This window comes from Nycticebus coucang, chromosome 1 (genome assembly GCF_027406575.1).
Source record: "Nycticebus coucang isolate mNycCou1 chromosome 1, mNycCou1.pri, whole genome shotgun sequence".
NCBI lineage: Eukaryota > Metazoa > Chordata > Mammalia > Primates > Lorisidae > Nycticebus > Nycticebus coucang.
Genome location: NC_069780.1, coordinates 167623432 through 167646893, shown reverse-complemented (window position 1 = coordinate 167646893; position 23462 = coordinate 167623432). Strand labels below are relative to the sequence as shown.

Sequence of the window (23462 nt, the reverse complement as noted above, 5' to 3'; positions counted from 1 at the left end):
TTTTAGGTTTGGTATCTTTATTTAACAATATGTTAGACAACATCAGTTTTATATAAATAACAAGAAACAGATTGATAAATTTTATTACATTAAAAAAAATCCAAAATTTTTGTATGTCCTGAAAATAAACAAGCAAAGAGAAAAACCACCACAAGCAGTAGAAAAGAAAAGTGGACAAAGGAGAAAAACCTTTAGATCAGTGGTTCTCAAACAGAGATAATTTTGCCCTCTGGGGCCATTCGGCAATGACTGGAGACAGTTTTGGTTGCTACTACTGGGGAGATGTGGGTTGCTACCTGCATCTAAGGGTAGAAAGGAAGGATGCTATAAACATCCCCCAATGCACAGGACAGCCCTCCAAAACAAAGAATTATCTTCCCAAATATGAATAATACTAACACTGAGAAACCTTGTTTAGATGCATGAAAAGACACTTAATCTAAATAATCAGAGAGGCAGAGTTCAAATGTGTACTCTGTAACCGAAAGAGTATTGTGATATAGATGACCTCATTTGTACTGCTGGGAGTACAAATTGGTTCAAATTTTATAGTAGATAATTTGGCAAATAAAATGATAAGGTCTTTTTTTTTTTTTGGCCAGGGCTGGGTTTGAACCCTCCACCTCCGGCATATGGGACCGGCGCCCTACTCCTTGAGCCACAGGCGCCGCCCTTTTTAAAAATTTTTTAAGAGACAGAGTCTCATTTAGTCACCCTTCTGGTAGAGTGCTGTGGTGTCACAGCTCACAGCAACCTCCAGCTCTTGGGCTTAGGTGATTCTTGCCTCAGCTTCCCGAGTAGCTGGGACTACAGGCGCCTCCCACAACACCCTGCTATTTTTTTTGTTGCAGTTTGGCCGGGGCCGGGTTTGAACCCGCCACCCTTGGTATATGGGGCCGGCGCCCTACTCACTGAGCCACAGGCGCCACCTATACACCCAGAACTTTGAGAAATTTTTGAATCTTCTTCTAAGTAGACTGATGAAAAGAACTTGAAAGACTTGTGAGGCAAAGTGATTTACGTGGAAGCCTCCCTTGTGATGCAGGGCTGCTTTTAAGCAGCCAACTCAAAGCCTGATAGCATTATTGGTTTTTTTGGAAAGAAATGCATAAATTTACTTTCTAATTTGTGACCAGCTTTAGCTCCTTGCTAAAGAGATGTAATTTGTTAACATATTTTAGATTTGCCTTCTAACCAAACAGGATCCTTACCAGAGGCTTCTCTCTCACAGGGAAAGATAGTGATGAGACCGAGGATGCCGAGCTTTATGATGACCTATACTGCCCAGCGTGTGACAGATCTTTCAAGACGGAAAAGGCGTAAGTTTAATGTCTTTGAACTCATCTTTTGAGGTAAATTGTGACATTTTGAAGAGTCCTAAAAAGAATATGCTGATAGCAGTTGACCACTAGCTCCCTCCAACATACCCAACATGTCGTCTTTGGGGATTCCTGTCCAGCAGTCAGGGAAGAGGTATTGGTACCATCAGTTAAGTCTTTCACACCAATGTTCTTTCTTTCTTTTTTTTTTTTAGAAACAAGAGTCTCACTTTATCACCCTCTGTACAGCTCACAGCAACCTCCAACTCCTGGGCTTAGGTGATTCTCTTCCCTCAGCCTCCTGAGTAACTGGAACTACAGACACCTGCAACAATGCCTGGCTATTTTTTTTGTTGCAGTTCCGCCGGGGTGGGATTTGAACCTGCCACCCTCGGTACTTAGGGCCTGCACCCTACCCACTGAGCCACAGGCGCAACCTGTACCAATGCTCTTTCATCCCAATGTTCCTATGTAGTAGCTGCCTTTTTAATACTTGCATTGTCTCCAGAAAGAGCTATTGCTTCTGTTGACAAAGAAGTCATCATCTGAGGGTGCTAGATGACATCTAATTACCTCCCTCTGTTGCTAATTAATGTCAGACTCAATTCAACCGTCACTGTCCCATGTCGGCTGGTGCTGCCCACCTTTAAACTTGTCCTGCCTAGAGTATATTTGATGAAGTAGAAGCTTTGTATCTTATATGAACAATGACAGAAGTATTAAAAAGGATACCCTTAATAAAGAAGAGGAGCAAAACAGCTTATGAGTTAGTAAAAAAGGATAAATTGGGAGTGGGGATGAGGCCTAAATAGTATCACCCTATAACCCCAATGGAGAGATAATAAGAGAAGCAGAGAGAGGCAAGAAGAGAGAGAGGTAGCAGAAGTAGAGGGAGGCAAGAAAGTTAGAAATAAGCAAGAAAACAAAAAGCAGCGCTGAAGGAAATTTCACAAATTTTTTTTTTTTTGCAGTTTTTGGCCAGGGCTGGGTTTGAACCTGCCACCTCTGGCATATGGGACCTGCGCCCTACTCCTTTGAGCCACAGGCGCCGCCCACACAAATTATTTTTTAATTTGGAGACAGTGTCACACAAAGTTGCAAGAATACAGCCTCAACACTTAGCAAACCGTTGCTAATATTTTGCCCCATTTGCCAATGTTCTCTCCATGTGCACACACACACATACCGTGTCTTTTTCCTGAATAATTTGAAAGCAAGTTTAAGAATAGGACATTCTCGGGGCGGCGCTGTGGCTTAGTAAGTAGGGCGCCGGCCCCATATGCCGAGGGTGGCGGGTTCGGACCCAGCCCCGGCCAAACTGCAACAGAAAAATAGCCGGGCATTGTGGCGCGCGCCTGTAGTCCCAGCTGCTCGGGAGACTGAGGCAAGAGAATCACGTAAGCCCAAGAGTTAGAGGTTGCTGTGAGCCGTGTGACGCCACGGCACTCTACCCGAGGGTGGTACAGTGAGACTCTGTCTCTACAAAAAAAAAAAAACAAAAAAAATAATAGGATATTCTCGGGCCGCGCCTGTGGCTCAGTCGGTAAGGTGCCGGCCCCATATACCGAGGGTGGCGGGTTCAAACCCGGCCCCGGCTGAACTGCAACCAAAAAATAGCTGGACGTTGTGGCGGGCGCCTGTAGTCCCAGCTACTCCGGAGGCTGAGGCAAGAGAATCGCTTAAGCCCAGGAGTTGGAGGTTGCTGTGAGCTGTGTGATGCCATGGCACTCTACCGAGGGCCATAAAGTGAGACTCTGTCTCTACAAAAAAAAAAAAAAAGAATAGGATATTCTCTTACATTACCAAAGTGTAGCTGTCACCTTTAGGAAATTATGACATTGATGTGGTACCTTAATTACTGCTTGTGTTTCATTTTTGTCATTTGACCCTTAATATCCTGTGCAGAACTTCCCCTCTTCAGTTCAGCATCCAGCCTAAGATGCTGTGTTACACTCTCTATTTAGTCTCATTTTCTACTCTCATTGAATCTGGAACATTTCCCTTGTCTTAATCTTATATGCCATTTACATTTTGGAAGTATAAAATATTTTTTTCTTAGAATACTTCGGATGTTGAGATCATGTGTTTCCTCATGATTGGAGTCAGGTAGTGCAGTTAAAGTGGGATACTACATGAGCGTCCTGTGTTGCTCTCAGGGGCTCGTAGTTGAGTGCTGCTCAGGGGTGGTATAATTTTGCTCATTCAATCAGGGCATCATTCAGTTTTTCTACTGTAGAGTTAGCATTTTTTACCTTTGCAGCTAATTTTCCCTTATAGCATGCTTAATTTGTGGGGAAACACTAAAACTATGCAAAATTCTGATAAAACTTTTCCTCCTGGGGTGGCACCTATGGCTCAGTGGGTAGGGCACTGGCCCCATATACTGAGGATGGCAGGTTCGAACCCAGCCCCGGCAGAACTGCAACAAAAAAAATAGCTGGGCTTTTTGGCGGGCACCTGTAGTCCCAGCTACTCAGGAGGCCTGAGGCCTAAGCCCGGGATTTGGAGGTTGCTGTGAGCTGTGACGCTACGGCACTCTACTGAGGGTGATAAAGTGAGACTGTCTCTAGAAAAAAAAAAATTTCCCTCCTGGTTATAGCATCTGTTAATGGTTTTAGCTTGTACTGGTCTGCACTGAGATGGTTACAGAATGATGCTCTTCCGGTATCCCTTCCACATTTGTCGGTCAGCCCTCGACCTTCTGCTGTAAGCAGCGGCCCTCTCTTTTACCTGCTTATTTTATCATTTGGTATGAATATATGGATTTTTTTCAGTGATAATTTTTTACTACCCTTTTCAGCTCAAATTCTTCCAGATTTGATTTAGGAGAGTTCCTTGAAGCAGCTCTAATGTCTGTTTGACGCGTCCTCATCATTTGCTTGAACTTTTACTTTCTGACACAGATGTTCCAGTTTCTCAAAGGGAGTTTGACATAAAGAAGAATTTTAGTGGGAAGGAAACGTAGCAACCAAAACTAGAATACCAAAAATCTGAACAGATGAGACACAGTAGATAGTAACACATCTTTCCTAATTTCTAGTTGGTGTAACTCTGGCAGCTGATGTTGTCAGCTCTATTTTGTGAGATGTTTTTTAGTTGCCTATAGAGATACTGAAATAGACATTGCCTGGAGAGTTTTGGACAGAGAGGTAGAGACAAACTTATATTTAGAGTGGTGGGAGTGAGGAGACCTCTCTTGAGAGGTGAAAAACAGCTGCTGAAAAAAGCAAAAGAAGATAAACTGCTCTTGTACTTCAAGCCCTCCCATCGCCATTTCTCTAGTGGGGGGCGGGGGGGGTCTTCCTGTTAAAGTGGAAATGTGTGTCTTGTGATTTCCCAGTAGTCTTAAACCCAGCAGCATGGCCTAGAAGCACTTAACAAATACTTAGTGATTAAAAGGGAACAAGTGGAAAAGGCTTTCATAAGAATTGAAAAAGCAAAATATTAAGTAGAGAATTTGGGCAAAACGTCTGTGGCTCAGTGAGTAGGGCGCCAGCCCCATATACCGAGGGTGGTGGGTTCAAAACCAGCCCCGGCCAAACTATAACAAAAAATAGCCAGGCGTTGTGGCAGGCGCCTGTAATCCTAGCTACTCCGGAGGCTGAGGCAGGAGGATCGTTTGAGCCCAAGAGTCTGAGGTTGCTGTGGGCTATGTTGCCACGGCACTCTACCCAGGATGACAGAGTGAGACTCTGTCTCAAAAAAAAAAAAAAAAAAAGGAGAAGAAAATGTGTAGAGATAAGAGAGAAAGTAGGGAATGCATGTGAGTTGCCAGTATGGAGTTACTGGCTGAAGAATCTTCACAGAGTTGTTTAAAATCGACTAACATTTTACTTAATGGGAAAAAAGTATATTTGAACTTGGTTGTAGTCATCAGGCAACTTATGCAGGCACATAATGAATTCATCCTGGTGTAGCTACTAATATTAGATTGTTCTTTCAGCATGAAGAATCATGAGAAGTCCAAGAAACATCGGGAAATGGTTGCCTTGTTAAAACAACAGTTGGAGGAGGAGGAAGAAAATTTTTCAGGACCTCAATTTGATGAAAATCCATTGAATGACAATTCTGAGGAAGAAATGGAAGATGCACCAAAACAAAAGTATTTCTCCATGTTATGTCCTTAGAGACACTTACCACAAGTAGCGGTTACATGGAAACACTGTTCATCCTAAAGAAGCTACTTCGTTACCTTACTATTTTCTTTATTTTCATTATTCTTTTCTAGTTAATGGAATGTTATAGTGGCAAAATGGGTAGATGCGATGTAATTTTTCTGGACTACATTATGACTGTGTTAAAAGCGGTTTTATACGTAGGCAGTTGATACGCTAATTACTATTAAGAGAACTACAACCATCTGTTACTAATCTCTAAAGTGACAATATGAATATTTTATTTTCCTTTTAATGCTTTATATTAAATATTTTTAATATTTTTCTTATTTTTATATTACTAGTTGTTCAGTGCTTTTTCTTTTCACATATGTGAATCTCACAACATTAAGTATTTGACATTTTGATTTATATTTGCTCTTAGGCTTTCTAAAAAACAGAAGAAAAAGAAACAGAAGCCAGCACAGGTATGTTGAAAAGATTTTATCATCATTAAACACCAACTGTAAAGTTTCTCAGTGCTTTTTCTTTGTTCAGTATGGTCTGTATGGACATTCACTCCATAATTTTATATTGATTTTAAGATTGAAAGTATTTTCCTTTTTCAGTGCTTTCTTCTCTTAATATATATATGTGTAATTATATATATATATATATACACATAACCAACTTAATTAGTATTGCCAGTGCGTTTAAGAGTTTTTCATGTACAATTCCCTTGGTGTGAATTAGTTGAGTGACCATATTAAAAAAAACCTGGATACATCTCATGACAGGACTTTTTAAAAAGTCAAGACAATGGTTAACATCACAATGGTTAACATAGCCTTCCTGGCATTTTCTTAGTTATTGTGTTGAGACATTTACATTCCACATTTACTAAGTTTCACATATACCCTTGTAAAATAAAAAAATGTATAAATAAAAATAAATAAATTATAAAAAAAATCAAGACAATAATTAAAATTGGGAAATATAAAAATCTGGGAGTTGATCATTGTATAATACATATGTTTATTCTGTCAACCACATAAATGAAATATTCCAAAAGGAACATTTAGTTAGAAACACATAATGGTTGTAATTCTTGAAAAAATATTTGTTATTCAGGGTCTTAGCTTAAATACTTCATAGCTAGAGTCCAACTTCAATCTCTGTCTTAAAGATTATTTTTAAATAAAATGGCATCATGTTGTTACACTTGTGTAACACAATCTTTTGAATGTCTCTGAAACCTATAAGAACAAAGTGAATTTGTCTATTTACTAAGGCTATTTGGTGGTTCTAAAGAGGGTGGAATTGATTTTGTGCCATTTTTACATAACCTAGTTATATTAATATTAAGTGTGTCTAAGAAAACTTAAGTAACATGATGATTTTTTTAAAACTTTAGATTTGGCATATTTATCCAAATGATTATAATATAGTTGATAAATTTTATCGGTTTCCTGTTTTAAAAATGATACGTGACACATGAGCTAAAATTATAATTTGTAACTTTTTGCTTTAATTATAAAACCACATAGCAGTTGTGTATTTCGTTTACAAATGGACTCCTACCATCATCCATCCAAACACCTTATAATCACTAGTTTAGAATACTTTCTCTTTACTTTATGTTCGTCAATACCACTACAATAAGAACTAAATAAAATGGAGAGGTATTTATCCTTAACCCACGCCCATCTTACTTCAGTTGGTGGAGGGTAGATTCTATTGATAGCGATCATAAACACATCCATTAGGTTTTCTTACTGACAAAAATACTTCAAATGACCACCCATTTTTTCCTCTCCAAAGCCGTAGTCCTTTGTGGCACCTCTTGTTTATATTTCAGATTATATCAGGTTCCGATCTAGTTTTGCGTAGCACTGTCCTTGATATATTCTAAGCTCTTTGTGAAGGGAAGGGCAATGTGGAGACGTGCTCATGGACCGTAGAGCAGGCGCAGCAAATGCTGAGTATCTTGAAGCTTCAGACTGGGAAAAAATTGCATAAGCCAACAAGGATAGTAAAAGAACCCCCCCAAAATGAATACTGAATGTAAACAGAAACAAATGTCCCTAGCTAAAGAAAAGAATTAATTCAAGTAACTTTTTAACACAGTACTCTGAATACTTTCCGAGGGATATAGCTGAAAGATAAAATTAACTGCAAAAACATTAAGTCTTGAACTTAGCAGGTTTTTGGTAATATTGGTGTGGTATTTTGCTGAAACTATTTTGTGTATTATTGCAGGATGAAGCAGATGAATAAATGTAATAATGTTGGGAACTAGATTCTCTTTGTGGGAAAAGGAAAATGCAAATATAGATTAAGGGGAAAGAAGGAAGAATATGGTGTGTTAGATTGGAATTGGAGATGTTGGTATGAGCTCATGGTTTACAGACAGCAAGTATGTTGTGGTGTGTGTGGTGAGGACCTAAAAGTAGCACCCCTTAGCAGATGTGTTAGATGTGTTAGCACACATCTTAGTCTCTTAAGTTCCCTTTCCCATGAAAAGGAAGCAGGCTTGTTCCTCAAAAAAATGGCTAATTTCAAAGAGGAAGGTGAGCCCAGAACATCTTAATGCTGAAAACTAAGGAAGTACTCCAAAACTGATGAGGATATGGTAAAAGTACTCAGGACCAGCTTGGCACTCGTAAGTCAGTGGCTAGGGCGCTGGCTGTATACACGGGGGTTGGCGAGTTCAAACCTGGCCCGGGCCTTCTAAACAACAATGACAACTACAACAAAAAATAGCCAGATGTTGTGGCTGTGCCTGTTTTCCCAGCTACTTGGGAGGCAGAGGCAAGAGAATCACTTAAGCCCAAGAGTTTAAGCTGGGATGCCACAGCACTTTACCAAGGGTGACATAATGAGACGCTGTCTCAAAAAAAAAATAGTACTCAGGATCCAGCCCACAAATTTGGGACGATTTGAGTAATCCAAAGGAATATGGTGATAGATTTTCATACAGTGATTTTTGTTTTAAAAAAAATTCATATGTGTCTGTACTGAGTTTAAAAAAAGAGTTGGAGAAAGATGAGAAAGCTTTATTGTTATAAAAGAATGAGTTATTACAAATGCAAATAACACAAGTAATAGAGGTAGAAAATCACTATTCTGTAGCCGCCAGTATTAATAAATAGTTTAGGCAAAAATCTATTGGTGAATAGATGCCAAATTCATCAGGTGAATGGTTATTGGGAATAGGATATTCAGTCTCAAAGTTATACCCTCAAGATTACCAAAAAAGGAAAAAGGTACTTTACAGTAGAAAATCTGGCAATACTATCCTAACCAAAGAATCAAACTTATTATCACTGAAGAATGGGACCGACTGACCTTTTGCCTCTCAGCCTTGTTTTTATAGTATCATTGCTAGAAATGTTTATCCTGAATCTAATCATTTGGAAACAATCAGACATAGCTGAATTATGGGACATTTTATAAAACAGGCATCAAATTGTCATGAAAGAAAAAAACAAGTGAGACTGTTTTAGAATAAAGGAGATTAAGGAGATTCAACAACTAAAAGCAGCTTGTGATTCTCAATTAATCCCTTGTTGGTGATTACAGAAAAAGGACCAACTGGTAAATTTGAATGAGGATTGTGTAAAAGACGATATAAGTGTAAAATTCCTTGAGTGTAGTGAGTTATGTGTATCTGTCAAAGAATATTTTTGTTCTTAGATGTGCATGGCAAGACTCACATCTGTGTGCAGCTTCCTTTCATATAGTTCAGGGGAAAAACCTTTTTGCTGAGAAAGAGAAGGGGGGTGAAGGGAGAGAGTACACAAAGGTAGCAAAAAGTTAAACAAAAACAAACAGTTGAATTTAGTAAAGATGTATTGGGAGGCATCTTTCATCTGTAATGCTGTTTGTTGTTCTTTTTCCTGACTGTAGACATGATAGTTGCTCATTGCTGATCATTTGGAAAATGACACTATAAAAATCATCTTTAATTCTACCTGTAGAGATTACTTAATATCAAATTAAATTTTGTTTCAATTACATATATAATTTTCTGTGTTCAATTTTTGCTAATATCTTGTATTTTTTACATAATTGACTAATATATTTGGAAAAGTGATTTTTAAGCACTTCAAAATGTTCCTTTATGTATTCAACCATTCACTTACTGAACATTTGGATTGTTTCCAGTTTTCTCCTAATTTAATGTCTCTAAAACAAGTATCCATGTTCTTAATTTACCTACTTCTCGCTTTTGTCCCTGGACAGTGTGCTCCTGCTGGAGTGCACAGGGCATGACCATCGTGTGTGGACTACCTGGCAGCGTAACTCATCTGTATGACCATGGGATTTATTTTGTAATGGTACCTATGTTTTATTACCTAGGATTATGATGACAATTTCAATGAAAATGGAACTGGAGAAAGAGTAAAGATTGACCCAGAAGATCCTAACTTAAATCAAGACAATGCCAAAGAATTGGAAACTAGTTCCCAAGAAAATGCTGGTGTAACAGAGACCATTGAACCACGTGATGATGCAAAAAGTGAGGCTAAAAGGTAAGTCAGAGTTGCATATTTTATAATTACTGAGCACTAATAGCACGGATAGCCTTTCATATGTCAAACACAATCTCCTTTCCATGACTGAATAAAGTAAGTTAGGAATATGTGTACCTATATGCAGACATAGACTCACACAGACCATTTTGGATGAAGCGAGTGAAAAAGACAGTGCTAGAGAAGTGTGCTCAGCCGTTTCAGCAACATGACAAAAATCAGAAAGAAATCACTTTAATGCCATTTTTGCTCCCTGCCATGGTTCTTATTTTGTCCTGAATCAGCAATTCTTGATGCTGTTTTGAGAACAAGGCTCCTGCTGAGCCTCTTGTTTGTGCCCACCCCCTGGAACATCACTGATCATTTCTGCGTGCTGGTGACAGGCAGCCTGAATCGGGCCCCACTGTGTTGTCAGGATACACGTGAGCAGCTTGCAGTCTTCCTACTAGAAGGAGCCCTGGACTCCTTGGCTGCACAAGCCATTGTGGGGGCTGGGGATGGAATCACTGGGGAGACAACTGCTCCTTGTTTGACTTTCTTGTCTCCATTCTCCTCTGTTCTCTGGAATAAAAAATCATTTCTTGCTCTTTGAGGAAAGATCTGAACAGTAAGTAGCCTCGGGTTCCTGTCATTATAAGACCATGAAAAAGAGTGAAAGTGATCGAGTAAAGTGGAGCATGAGTTAAACGTTTAAAAGTGGAGCAACAGTGATGGGCTGATGGGGTGCACGCCGTAGGTTCGGGAATTTAGGCAGTAACAGTGAGGGACACAGACAAGGCTGAGGCCAACATTAGGGCTCTGGCAATGAGGCAGGAAGACAAGGGGCCGCACAAAACTGGGGTGTCCAAGCTTTGAAGAACTTTGGTGAGTAGAAGCCTGAAAGGGAAAATTCACATTTATTTCACTCTGATGCAGTATTTGTTCCCATTTTGTATGGGGAAACTGAATCTCAGCTTAAGTGACGTGCTGAAGGACAAAAGCTGGTAAGTGGAAAAGCTGGCGTTAATTCCTGTCTGCCTGACAGCTTGAAAGCACCTGGCCATCTAGCCCATGGCCTTGGTGTTCCATAAAGGTGCCTTGTGTTGCTTGGCAGGCGTGAAGGGTAAGTCAAGAGGGCACTGTGGGCCCCTGAGCTCTCTGTATCTAGAGCTAGAATCTCTTCATTTGCTTTCCATGTTAACTTCCATGTGAGAATTCATTTGGGAAAGAAAAAGGATTCTCTGACTTGTGCAACCACTGATACATTAATAGTTCAGTTTTCTCATTTTACTGATGTGAGAGAAGGATTCAGAGAATTCCAGTGATGTCTTCACTACTGAGGAATGGCCGGGGTGGGTGGACACAGCACATGCCCCACCCCTGGACATTCTGGCCTCTCTGCTGGGCTCCTCTGCTGCCTCCCTGGAGTGGTGTGGACCCTGGGGGCTGCCTACTGAGAACTGCTTTATTAAAAAATGTGTCTGTGTAGTATTTTTTTTTTTAATGAAGGTCTTAGATACTGTCTTTACAGAGTAGCTATCTTTCATAATATGATAAACTGTTTGCCAAGAATATTACTCTAAATTTTCCTAAACATGTTTGTGGTATACTGTGACGATATTTTGTAAATTAGTATGTTACCTGTTCTCTTTTATGCTATCGTGTCCTTTTCTTGGTGTTTTCAAAGCTGGTTGAATACTGCATAATGTTGTGTTGTACTACTAATTTGCATCTTTTGAATGTGTAGGCCATTTAACTCAAAATAGACCCCTGTTTTTTTGTTGTTGTTGTTGTTTTGAGACTGAGTCTCCCTGTGTCACCCTCGGTAGAGTGCCATGGTGTCCCAGCTCAGAGCAACCTCAAACTCTTGGGCTTAAGCGATTCTCCTCCCTCAGACTCCCAAGTAGCTGGGACTATAGGCACCTGCCACAACGCCTAGCTATTTTTTAGTTGTTGTTGTTTGGTAGGCTGGGCTGGGTTCGAACCCGCCAGCTCAGATATATGTGGCTGACATCCTAGCTGCTGAGCTACAGGTGCCGAGCCAGACTCCTGATTTTTGCTTAAAAGATAGTATACCCATGAAGTGCTTAGAAGCGTCATCATAACTTATTCACTGTAATCCATGCCGTCTGCTTCATAAGTGTAGGTGCAAGACTTTTACCCTATGAATTTGGTTAGCACAAGTGACGGAAAGTATGCAAGGAAGGTTAAAATTCATGAAGGAGATTCAGTAGACAATGTTCGGAGTTTAAGCAGAGTAGGAGAAGTCTGACTACACTGGCTGTCAGTTTCGGATTTAAAGGGTACAGTGGGGGGAAAACCCACCAAACAGAAGAAAAGACATAATTTCTTAATAAAAGTACATTCCTTATATTGAAGAAATTCAATTTTATGAAAAAATGCATTGCAAAGTCTTTATTTTTCTTATCTGTGGGTTTGTTGAAATGTTGGTATCAGACTAAAACCACACAATGTCATAGATGACTTATGGCTACTACTGGTAGGTTCTGAAGATGGTTTTGCTGTAAAAAATGGAGTATTCAGTGCTTTTCTTTTTATGAAAACACTGTATGGATGTTTAAAGATACTTCAGGGGTCTTGTTTTAGCTTTTTCAATTATTTAATGAAAACTTCCTAATTTTAATGCCAAATTTGATTTAATTTTGAAGCAACATTTAGTTTGATTCCTACAGTTGCTCTCTTCATTTCAGATAATTAATGAAGATTAATTAAATTTAAGGTGCATTTCACTCACGATTTTGAGTGTTCTTGGAAGCAAGATGACTATTAAAAGGGTCACATTATTTGGGGATTACACTGAATTCTTTTATTTTTTAGTGTTCCTAAACCCAAAGGAAAGAAAACCAAAGATATGAAAAAAACTGTCAAGGTACCTGCGGAACCACAGACAGTGGTAGGTCAAAATCATTTTCCCATCTCTTCAGTTGACCTTGCTTAAGTAATACAGGGTTTCACGATGTAAATGTGTTCAGTGAACCCTTCCCTGTAGAACCTGCTATGGTGTGGATCCATCAGCAGTTCCACTTGGTGGATGTTGAATTTATATTATAAACTATTACTGGTTTTTCTTTAAAGTAAAAAGAAGCACAATTGGGAATGGTAGACTGTACTAGAAGAATAGTTACTACGGTCTTCTCCATTACTTTGCAATCTAAAGCCTTGGTTCTGAAGATTGCGAAGCACAAACTGTCTGTCCATTCTAATCCGTTGGATCCTTGCTATTCAAAGTTTCAGGTCCTTGAAGTTGACAGGCTATTTTGGTAGCTATTATTAAAATATCTTTATTTTGCTTTTGTTTATGGTTAATCTTGACATTAAAACATAAAATGCTATTTTTAGATGATAATACTTTTATTTATGGATTTTCTCCCCTTCATAGACTGATATCCTTATCAGCTGTACAACCTGCCATAGTGAATTTCCATCTCGGAATAAACTTTTTGAACATCTGAAGGCCACGGGTCATGCAAGAGCACCTTCGTCATCATCTTTAAACAGTGTAACAAGTAGTCGAAGCAAGAAGGAAAAACGTAAAAACAGATAGAAATTCTGCCTACACATTTTCTTTTTTTTTTTTTACTATCTGGATTTCGAAACCAAAAAACTGAACTGAAATCATCCAAAAAGTTAAAATTTCAGTGATCTGCAATTTATTGCATTGTGGAAGATTATTTTTTACTTATAAAAGCATTTTTTTTTGTTTAATATATATTTTTTAAACATTTCATTAGTGATTGAATTCTACTTTTGCCATCCGATTGACTTGAATGTCTCAGAGCAGGTAAATACTGTAAAGTGTGTATTCTTGATTGCTGCTGGTTCATGTGGACAGAAATAAACAGGGAGAATTAAATTATTTTAACACATAACAAGTGCCCCTTTCTGCTTTATTTTTTGAATTGCACATTAAGTATTCTTAATTTATTGAATTCTTTTGTATTTTTTAGGCTTCATAATCTGCCAATAACTCAGATCTCTTTAAAATCATTATGGATTTTTTTTCTACCTGACACCATGACTTAAAATTTTTTTTCTAAATAACCAGTTGTTGATTATATTTTCTCCCCTCAAGAGCAGTGATAGGTAGAAACTAATTGAACATACATAATGTCTTTTAAGAATAATCTCTAAGGTTTGACTGTGTTGCTGTAATTTGATATTTTACTGGTAGTTATCTCCAAGAGACATCTTTTGGTTTTTTGCTCCAATTTGGATTGTGGAGGTGGAAGCAAATTAATTTACATGGCACTTCCTTGCTAGGCATGATGACAGCTGTAAAGTCTAATGGAGCAAGGTAGCAGATGGTCCAGAATTTTTACTGACTTTAACAAGGGAGGTGCTCTTCATTGAGTTTTTTTCTTCACTATTTTCAAAAGGTTTGTTCTGGGTTTTTTTTTTCCATCATTCAGTGGAGAAAAACTTTCTTAATGAAATATTTGGGGATAGGGCTAATACTTATGCTGTCTATTCTGTGGCAATGATGAATATTAAAAGAAATATGGAGAATCATTATAATTGAGTATAACCAAGTACATCGATCAGTGATGAGTCAGTTTTTATTTAGGATGAATTAAGTAGGCAGTTGATCTTAAAAAGTGACTTTAAACTCACACTGGCTTGAAATGTACTTTCTGTTCAGTGACGTTACTACTTTCCATATGTCCTAGAATCATCAAATGAACAACTGTTCAGTTATGTATAAGCTCTAAAATGCCAGAGTCCCTAATGGCAAGGGCTTCCCTGATAACCTTGATAATCTGGTTCATCCTGTGGTGTTAACTTAAAAATACACATTTGAACCTTAATTTAAATGTTTTTCTTTTCTGTTTAGAGATATGTATATTTACTTGCATGCCTTTTATCCCTCACTAACTTCTATCACTGATTCCTTACAATTGTTCTCCCCTCCCACCCTTCCTGATCTCTTCAAGGGGATTACTAGACAGTTTTGTGTATTCTGATTTCTTCTCCCAGGCTTCATCTGAACGCTTTCTACCTTCCTCTAATCTGAACTAGATGAATTGGCCGTAATTATGAATAGGAATATTATTAAACAGAAGAACATGTTAGTGTACATATAATAGAAAATAGGAAGTCATCTGAAGGGCAGAGAACATTCTACAAGTGTCCCTCAGGCCTTCTTTACTTTCCCCTGTACAGACCATGCAGTATTCAGTTTGTTTACACTTCATGTGAGTATTGATTGGAGTTACTTGCCACTTTTATCAGATTGACATCAGTTGTCAAGTCTAATCCTACATAATGTTGAGAAACGATAGAATTCAGAACTTCATTTTTCTTATCTCTTAACACAGTTCTAAGCAAAATATGTCTCCATTTATCATGGTAGGGATCATTGTGAAAGTCAAAATAGTACATATGAAGGCATTCTTTGAAAACAAAAGCTTAATACAAAATATTGCTCAATTTAAATGGGTGAAATCTTTTTCAGTTAAAATATTTGCAGACAAGTATACATGTTGAATTAAAAGTGCATTAATTTTTATAGGAATTTGCTTTCTAAATCTGCTTCTGAAGAGGAAAACAGGAACATATATTATGCCAAGGGTAAAATATCATTTTTGGTGAATTTGCAGATATTTTGTCTGAGGTAAAATAGTTTTCTAAAATATATTTCATATTTATCTCATTAAAGGTCAGTGGTAACTACCTGTCTTCATTGAAATTAGCCCAGATATGGAAATACATGGAAGGTTTTAGGAGGAGAGGGTTGGGAAATCCCATTTTTCCCCTATGTTCATTCAATGGCTCCAAAGCTGGGGGTCACCTGAAAGGCCCACTTAGGTTTCCCTGTTCCAAAACAGAAGCAGCATCCTTAGGCTCAGCCAAGCCTTTGCTGATTCCTGACTTTGGTCACAAAAGTGAAGAAGTGAAGAAGCAGAACCGTGAATGCGTTGGAAGGTCATTCACTTCAGAGTTTACATCCTGTTGGTTGCTGGAGAGGCAGTGTTGGTATTTTGGTATAATGACAAGACTTATAGAAGGATTTTATCAGAAGTTTTTAATTTTCTAAATCCTCCCTTACAGAATTTCCAGATTGGAAACTACTATTTTTATAAGATTACCTCTGAAGTTATTATTTAACTCATATAGGAAATGATTTTTTTGTAATAAGCTATAGTTTCGTTTTAGAGTGCTCGCAAACCTTGAGAATGTTCTGTGTTGTGGTGCTGATTCTAGCCCAACTTTCAACACAAAATAATAAATAGGACATTTTAACCTTTGTATTCCTATTTTTTTTGGTGCAAGTTCAGTATCCTATAATCTGCAAAGCTGAAGTATCTCTACTCAATACGAATTAGACCACTTTTTATCTGGTAAGTTTATATAATGTCTTTATACTAAAATTATAGGCTCTTGGCATGGGTGAGAGGGAATAGAGATGATTGTCAGATTTCTTGTTTCATAGCACAGGAAGCCCAATAGTCCTTCTGTTATACCCCAAAATGTGTTACAGGGGGGATAAAACATTACTTTTAAGAAGAAGCAAGATATTTTGAGAAAGAGCAAGAGGATGAGGTATGGACTTCTCCTGTTAATATGAAAGAACATTGGCTCGGCTCCCATAGCTCAGTGGTTAAGGCCCTGGCCGCAAATACTGGGGTTAATGGGTTCAAACTCAGCCCGGGCCTGTTAAACAACGACGACAACTACAACAAATAAATAGCCAGCATTGTGGTGGGCGCCTGTAGTCCCAGGTACTTGGGAGGCTGAGGCAAGAGAATTGCTTAAGCCCAAGAGTTTGAGGTTGCTGTTAGCTGTGATGCCGTGGCATTCTACTGAGGGCAACATAGTGAGACTCCGTCTCAAAAAAAAAACAACAACAACGAAAAAAAGAGAACATAATAAAGCTGTAAAAAATCAAAGCAATATGTGATTGGTTCCAGTATAGGTTGGCCAGAAGATCTGTGGGGAGACTAGAGCCCAGAAACAGGCCCATGCATATATGGGAACTTGATTTTTTGACAGATTGTAACAAGCTGTCTTTATGATGAAAATACAGTATGTACAACTTTGCAGCCTTCCCCCAAAATAAACCAGATGGATTGAAGACCTAAATATGAAAAGCAAAACTTTTAAATGAGAAATCTGTAAAACTTCTCTTGACTTTGCAAAAGGGAAAGATTTCTTTAAGGTACACGAACACATGTCTATAGGAAAAAGGGCTACATTAGAATTAAGACTTTGTAGAGCAACAGGCACAAGTAAAAGGAAAAATTACAGACGGGAAAAAATGTTTGCAGTACACATAACTGTCAAAGGTTTAGTATCTAAAATACATAAACAAAAGAACCTCATACAGAATAAATGAGAATATGACAGCCATGCATTTGAACAGCCGTTCCGAACCTTTTGGTCTCAAGACCCCTTTACACTCTTAAAAATTCAGAACCTTAAATAGTTTTGGTGCTATGTGGATTTATATCTATTGATGTTTATTAGAATTCAAATAGAGAAAATTTAAAAATATTTATTAAAAACTTATTAAGTAATAAGAAAATAACTAGTTTTCAAAACAGCTTAATGAGAAGTATGGCACTGTTTTATATTTTTATAAATCTCTTTAATGTTCAGCTTAATAAAAGGTGAATTCTCATGCCTGCTTCTGCAATCATGTTGCTGTGTGTTTCAATTAAAGTATTTGAAGAAGAAAATCCAGCCTCATGTGGATAGGTAATTGAAAAAGAGAACTTGCAGACCCCCCGAATGGATCTCTAGGGATTGCCAGGGTCCTTGGACATGCTTACAACTGCTTTATTAGAAAAATGGGTAAACTTACATGAATGGAAAAGCTTTGATTAGTTAGAAAATGTGAAAAGGTGATTATTGTACTGGTAATCAAGGATTTATGATTTTGTTTCATGCTTTCATATCGACAAGGTAAAAAGTCACAGGATCAAGTGTTAGTGAGGATGGAGAAAGGGAAACACTTTCACATGTCTGGAGCAAAAATTGGTTTAATGTGATGATATGTAAGAAAGTTGAATGCATACTCTATAACCCAGCAATTCTAGTCTGTACCTGGAGCAGCATTTTCAACCTTTTTAATCTCATGGCACACGTGAACCTATAAAGTTCTGTGCCACACTTAAATTATATTGATCAAAAAAATGAGTAAAAGAATATAATTACTGTGCTTTGAACTTCTTTCAAAAATAATGATCTTTAAAAATTTTCGGGACACACCTAAAATCCTCTCAAAGAACACTACTGACCTAGAGAAATCCCTGACCTAGAATCTCACTTCTCAAATCATGGACCACAGAGTAGCAGCATGGGCTTCACCGGAGAACTCGGCAGCTCTCAGGTCTTCCCTTGGTCCTGCTGAATCAGAATCTGCAGTTAACAGGATTTTTCAGGTGACTCATAAGCTCATGAAAGCTTGATAATGTGCTAAGAGAAACCCAGGCAGTATGTTCAAGGAGATGTACGAGAATGCTCACAGCTGAGTTGTTTGTATCGAGGAGAAGTTGGAGATCACCTAAATTCTCATGAGCAAGGAAGTGGATAAATTATGGTCTATTTATAAAATGGCAAACAATTGAGCAGTTCAAATGAATGAACTTGATTGCTAATGTCAGTGTGGATGGCCTTGAATGAAAATAAGCTGTCACTGAAGATGAAATGTATGCCGCTTACACAGGTTTTAAAAATACTATCTTGATGTTATTTATGTACAGAAAGTATAAAAACATCAATGGGAAGGTTTAGACACCTCATTCAGAAAAGCAGTTGCCTTGGAATCAGAAGGGGAAGAGTAAAACTGGGTGTGGCTGTAAGAGACCTCATCTTTTTCTTTTTTTTTTTTTAAGATCTGAAAGAAAATGATACCGTTCTTTCTGGATGGTAGGTACATGTGGGTTTGTTACTCTATTTCTCATACAATACTTCAAACATCCAGAAAAATACAAATTAATGCTCTACTTAGAAATTAATGCTCCACTTTGCTAGCAGAATATGTGCTTGCACAAAGGGGGAGATGAAGAGTTTACGTTTACTTTTTATTCCTGGCATGGTCCATAAGTGCATTGTGACAGAGACTATGGCCTCTCTCAATATACATTCTCTCTTTCAGAACTCGGATGTTTAGTTGGGCACAAAGCCACATAAAGATTACCTTCCAGCCTCCAGATGTCAGTTCTGGCCAGAGATCTGAGCAACTTTGGGGACATGTCTTCAAAGATATGGAAGTGCTTATTCCTTCCTTCTGCCTGCTTAAATAAAGAGGTAGTGACTGGAGCTCTGGCTGCATCTGGGATCATGAGTCCTCACCAGGGTAGAGCAACAAAATAATAGGCGCCTCAGTCCTTGACACCTCACAGGGGTTCTAGGAGCCTCAGGCTACCTACTTCTGCACTTGAGAGAATAAAATTACATTTCTGAAGCCACCTTTGTTTTGAGTTTTTTATCACAGGTGGTGCAAGTCCTGATTGGGTCATATTTCAGCATTTGTATAGTTAAATAAGAGGTAAAGTTTAAACAATGGCAAAGGCATAATGGCTTTTAACTCTTAGAGATCTTGGATTGAATTTCAACTCCAGTGTTAACTGTATGATCTTGGGCAAGTCATTTAAATTCTTTTAAGATTTTTTTAATCTATAAAATATAGGTGAGACCAAACTTGCAGAATTGTAAAGATATTAAGCGTGAGCACAGTGCCTGGCACATAGTTGCCATTCAATAATAATTTTTGTTTTCGGTGGTTTCTTAAAATTTTCTTACTTTATTCACTTTTTTTCTAAATCTCCCTAAGAGTAATTTGGGGAGATTCAGATTCAGTAATTAGATTGATCCTATTGTGTGTGTGTGTGTATATTTTTTTTTTTTTTTTGAGGCAAGGTCTCTCTGTTACCCCATCTAGAGGGCAGTGATGTCATCATAGCTCACTGCAGCCTCAAACTCCTGGACTAAAGTAATTCTCCTGCTTCAGTTTCCCCAGTAGCTGGGTTTACAGGTGTGTAACCATGCCTGGCTAATTTTCTATTTTTTGTAGAGATGGAGTCTCATTCTTTTTCTCAGGCTGGCTTTGAACTCCTGACCTCAAGCAGTCCTCCCACCTCAGCCTCCCAAAGTGCTAGGATTATAGGTGTGAGTCACTGTGCTTGGCCCCTATTGTGTATTTTTTTTTAAAGTCTCGTTGTATGGGTTTATTCTTTCTGGCCTAAGTGGAACAATATTTTTAAAGGCTGATACTGGAAGCTATCTTGAAGATCAGTGATCCTTAAGTTAGAAGGCCCAACATCATCAATGTTCTTTTAGATACAATGTCAAGTACCTTCTGAAAATAGAAAAAGCTTGAATTATCTTTCGTACTACAAATCATTTCTAACAATTTCTAAATATAAAAAGGTCATGGAAACTCTTAGCATTTAGAGAAAGTGTAATATATGAGTAGTTTACATATCTTTTCAGATACTTTTCTTATTTTTACGTTTAATTTTTTTTTTTTTTTTATTGTTGGGGATTCATTGAGGGTACAATAAGCCAGGTTACACTGATTGCAATTGTTAGGTAAAGTCCCTCTTGCAATCATGTCTTGCCCCCAGAAGGTGTGGTGCGCACCAAGGCCTCACCCCCCTCCCTCCTCTCTCTCTGCTCCCCCCCCCATGACCTTAATTGTCGTTAATTGTCCTCATATCAAAATTGAGTACATATACTTTTGTGAGTCCCAAGGTAGCAGTTGTCTGGGCATATTAGGAAGTTGTATTTCCAGCAGTTCCCTGAAGCAATGGAATGAGTCTAATGTAGTGAGCTCCTGTTCTGGTGAGGGTCCAGTCAGAGGCTGGTCGGTCCTGTCAGAAACACTAGCTAGGACACTGAGTGACAGCAGGCAGGGTCTGAGGCCACCAGCTAGTACCCCTGTGGTTTCAGAGAAGCCCAAGAGTTTGAAGAGGAGGCAGAACTGCCCTCTGGCGAATCAGCGCACAGCCCTTTTCTGTCGCAGCCAGCTGGGCTCCGTGTGAAGCCTTATTCCATTGGCAACGTTCTTAGGACACCTCTGTTAGCAGTGACTTTGTTGCTCTTATTGTCTACAATGACACTTCTGTCCTGATCTACCAGATGGACAGATTGGGAAGTGTACCTTCAAAGTTATGTTGTTAAGTTTCTGCCAAGATAGGAACAAAACTAATTTGGAGTTTAAAACTCTTATTTTTCAAAAAGGAGCAACAGTTTGTGTTTGAGTTATAATGGAATTTTAAAATGTTCTGTAAAACATTGAGCATAATACAAAGAAGACAAGCCTCACCTGTGGTCCCACACAGACCAGCGTCTTCATGTCTGCGCCCCAAGGCTAGTTCTAGGCAGGAAGGTTTTATAAAACTATTGTCCTCTAGAGAGTTTTTTAAAACTTGCTTTTCTACTTCAAGTATTTTGCACACGTTCCATGACTTTCATCAGCATCATTTTAAAGGCTGCATGATACTGTGTGATTTTCCATAATTAAATTAACTCCTTTTACTGGTCATTTAGGTTTCCCAGTTCTTTACCATCCCCTTCTGATGGATACCCTTGGACTTACCCTTATGCTGCTTTTAGTTTATCTCCCTCCCCCAGCCTCTTACCCCAGTTCCCACTTCCCCCCACCTCCCTGTCCCAGGATAAATTCCTAGAAGGGGAAGTGTTGGGTCAAAGGGATTACCCGTGTGAAGTGCTGGGCTGCGCTGCCAGGTATCAGGGTAGCATAGCTTATGTCATGACAATGCCACAGTATAAAATCGTGTATTTACACATCTGAAAGAAACATTTGTAAGTTTAAACTGGAAAGGATTGAAAATACAGGGTGTCCCAAAAGTCCCCCCTAAAGTTGCCAGTGGATACCCTGTAGCGTGAGTAATTCCACTCTTCTGAACAACCAAGCTGTTGCTTATCTGCCAGTGACATCGGGATGCACTCTTCTGACAGCCACAGGGGATCTTTGCGGAAGCATTGTACCCGGCAATCTGACAGGCAGCATGAAACCCCACAGAAGCCTCCACCATTTTCACCCCAGCCAAGACCAACCAAATAAGAGGCATTTAATATCATTCTGGAATATTAGCACAGATATCTTAATCATTTCAAGCCTTGATCTGTTTGTTTTAGTTCCTTCTTAGTATCTTCATTGGACAAAAAGCAGCAAATCAACATCAGCCGACACTGGAGCATCCTTGGGGGATGGCGGTTCTGTTTTGCTGTCAGTGATCTGTGTTAAAGGGAGGCAAATCACTCTTCAAGCTGCCTCCCCTGCCAAAGACGGTGGACATGTCCGCTGGGGGTCGGAAGCGGGTGCTTCAGAGACAAAGTTCTGCTTTTTCTCATGGAACATTTAAAGAAAAAATCAGTACTGCACGCACCTGCCTTTTTTCTCCAAACTTGAATTGGTTTTTGAAAGGGTAGCACAATGTAGGTGAACTCCCTTATTCAAAGTGGACAGGCCTAGTTGTAGCCACTTGTTAGCTGAAATATATGCATTCAGGGTCCCCCAAAAGATTATGCAGCTGTGTGTAAATCTTTGGTGCTCCTCTGGGAATCCCCCTTAACTCAGACCCCTGGGTGTCCAGCAGTCAGTATCCTCAGGTGGCTAGAGCCATGCCCAGAGGAGGGGCACCCAGATCCAGTCTCCCACTGTAACCCAAGTAGCTCCTTGCTAGGTCCTTCCTAGTCCTACTCAAGAGCCTGCCCTGCTAATGTGATGGGTAACACTGCCTGTTACAGAGAGTATAGATGAGAGCATAGGTCTTGAAGTTACATCCACGTGGGTTCAAATTCCAGCAGCAGAATTTATAAGGTTTGTTAACCTTGGCATATTACATTAAAGTGTTGACCCTGTTTTCTTTAAAGTAAAATGGAGATAAGTACCTACTTCATAGGATAGTGGCTAAAATTATATGAACTATCATGTCCAGGTAGCCTAGCAGAGTGGTTGGCACACAAAAGCTTATTAAATCCTAGTTTCTGTTCCATTCCAATTCCCTTTCCCTCCTGGAGTCCACTGAGGGACCTGGATTTAATTTATCCAGACCTTCTCATCTTGTCTGAATTTTAATTTCTTCACCATGTAATAGGAACCAAACTAGGTAACCTGACCTTTTTATTTTATGTATGTATATATGTATGTATGTATTTATTTAAGATAGAAGCTCTATCACCTGGGCTAGAGAACAGTGGCATTGTCACAGCATCACCACAGCTCACAGCGACCTCAAACTCCTGGGCTCAAGTGATCCTGTCTCAGTCTTCTGAGTAGCTGGGACTACAGGCATACCCCACACCTGGCTAATTCTATTTTTTTCTGCAGAGATGGGGTCTGGCTCTTGCTGAGGGTGGTCTCAGACTCCTGTCCTTGGCCTCCCAAACTGCTAGGACTATAGGCATGAGCCACCACACCTGGCCTGAGTGACCTTTCTTGATTTCATGAGTCCTCTTATCCTGGGGCCATTTCAAGAGGCAGCTCTGGCCACCCCCAGTCTCTGGACCCTAAGTCAGCTTCCTCAAGTCATCAATAGCCTCAG

At 39.0% G+C, this 23462-nt stretch overlaps 1 protein-coding gene across 3 annotated transcripts in view; it reads left to right on the top strand.

Annotated features, from left to right (window-relative positions):
- DNAJC21 (DnaJ heat shock protein family (Hsp40) member C21) overlaps positions 1 to 19352 on the top strand; it is a 34627-nt gene extending 15275 nt beyond the window's left edge. For 2 of the 3 annotated variants that reach the window (XM_053592315.1, XM_053592321.1), the window contains exons 7-12: positions 1232 to 1319; positions 5263 to 5421; positions 5859 to 5901; positions 9776 to 9948; positions 12766 to 12841; positions 13328 to 19352. In XM_053592315.1, the coding sequence (XP_053448290.1) occupies positions 1232 to 1319; positions 5263 to 5421; positions 5859 to 5901; positions 9776 to 9948; positions 12766 to 12841; positions 13328 to 13492 (704 nt within the window). In that variant the 3' untranslated portion in view covers positions 13493 to 19352. The remainder of the gene's footprint in view (positions 1 to 1231; positions 1320 to 5262; positions 5422 to 5858; positions 5902 to 9775; positions 9949 to 12765; positions 12842 to 13327) is intronic. The other variant, XM_053592330.1, reaches the window with a different exon arrangement.
- The last annotated feature ends 4110 nt before the right edge of the window (positions 19353 to 23462 follow it).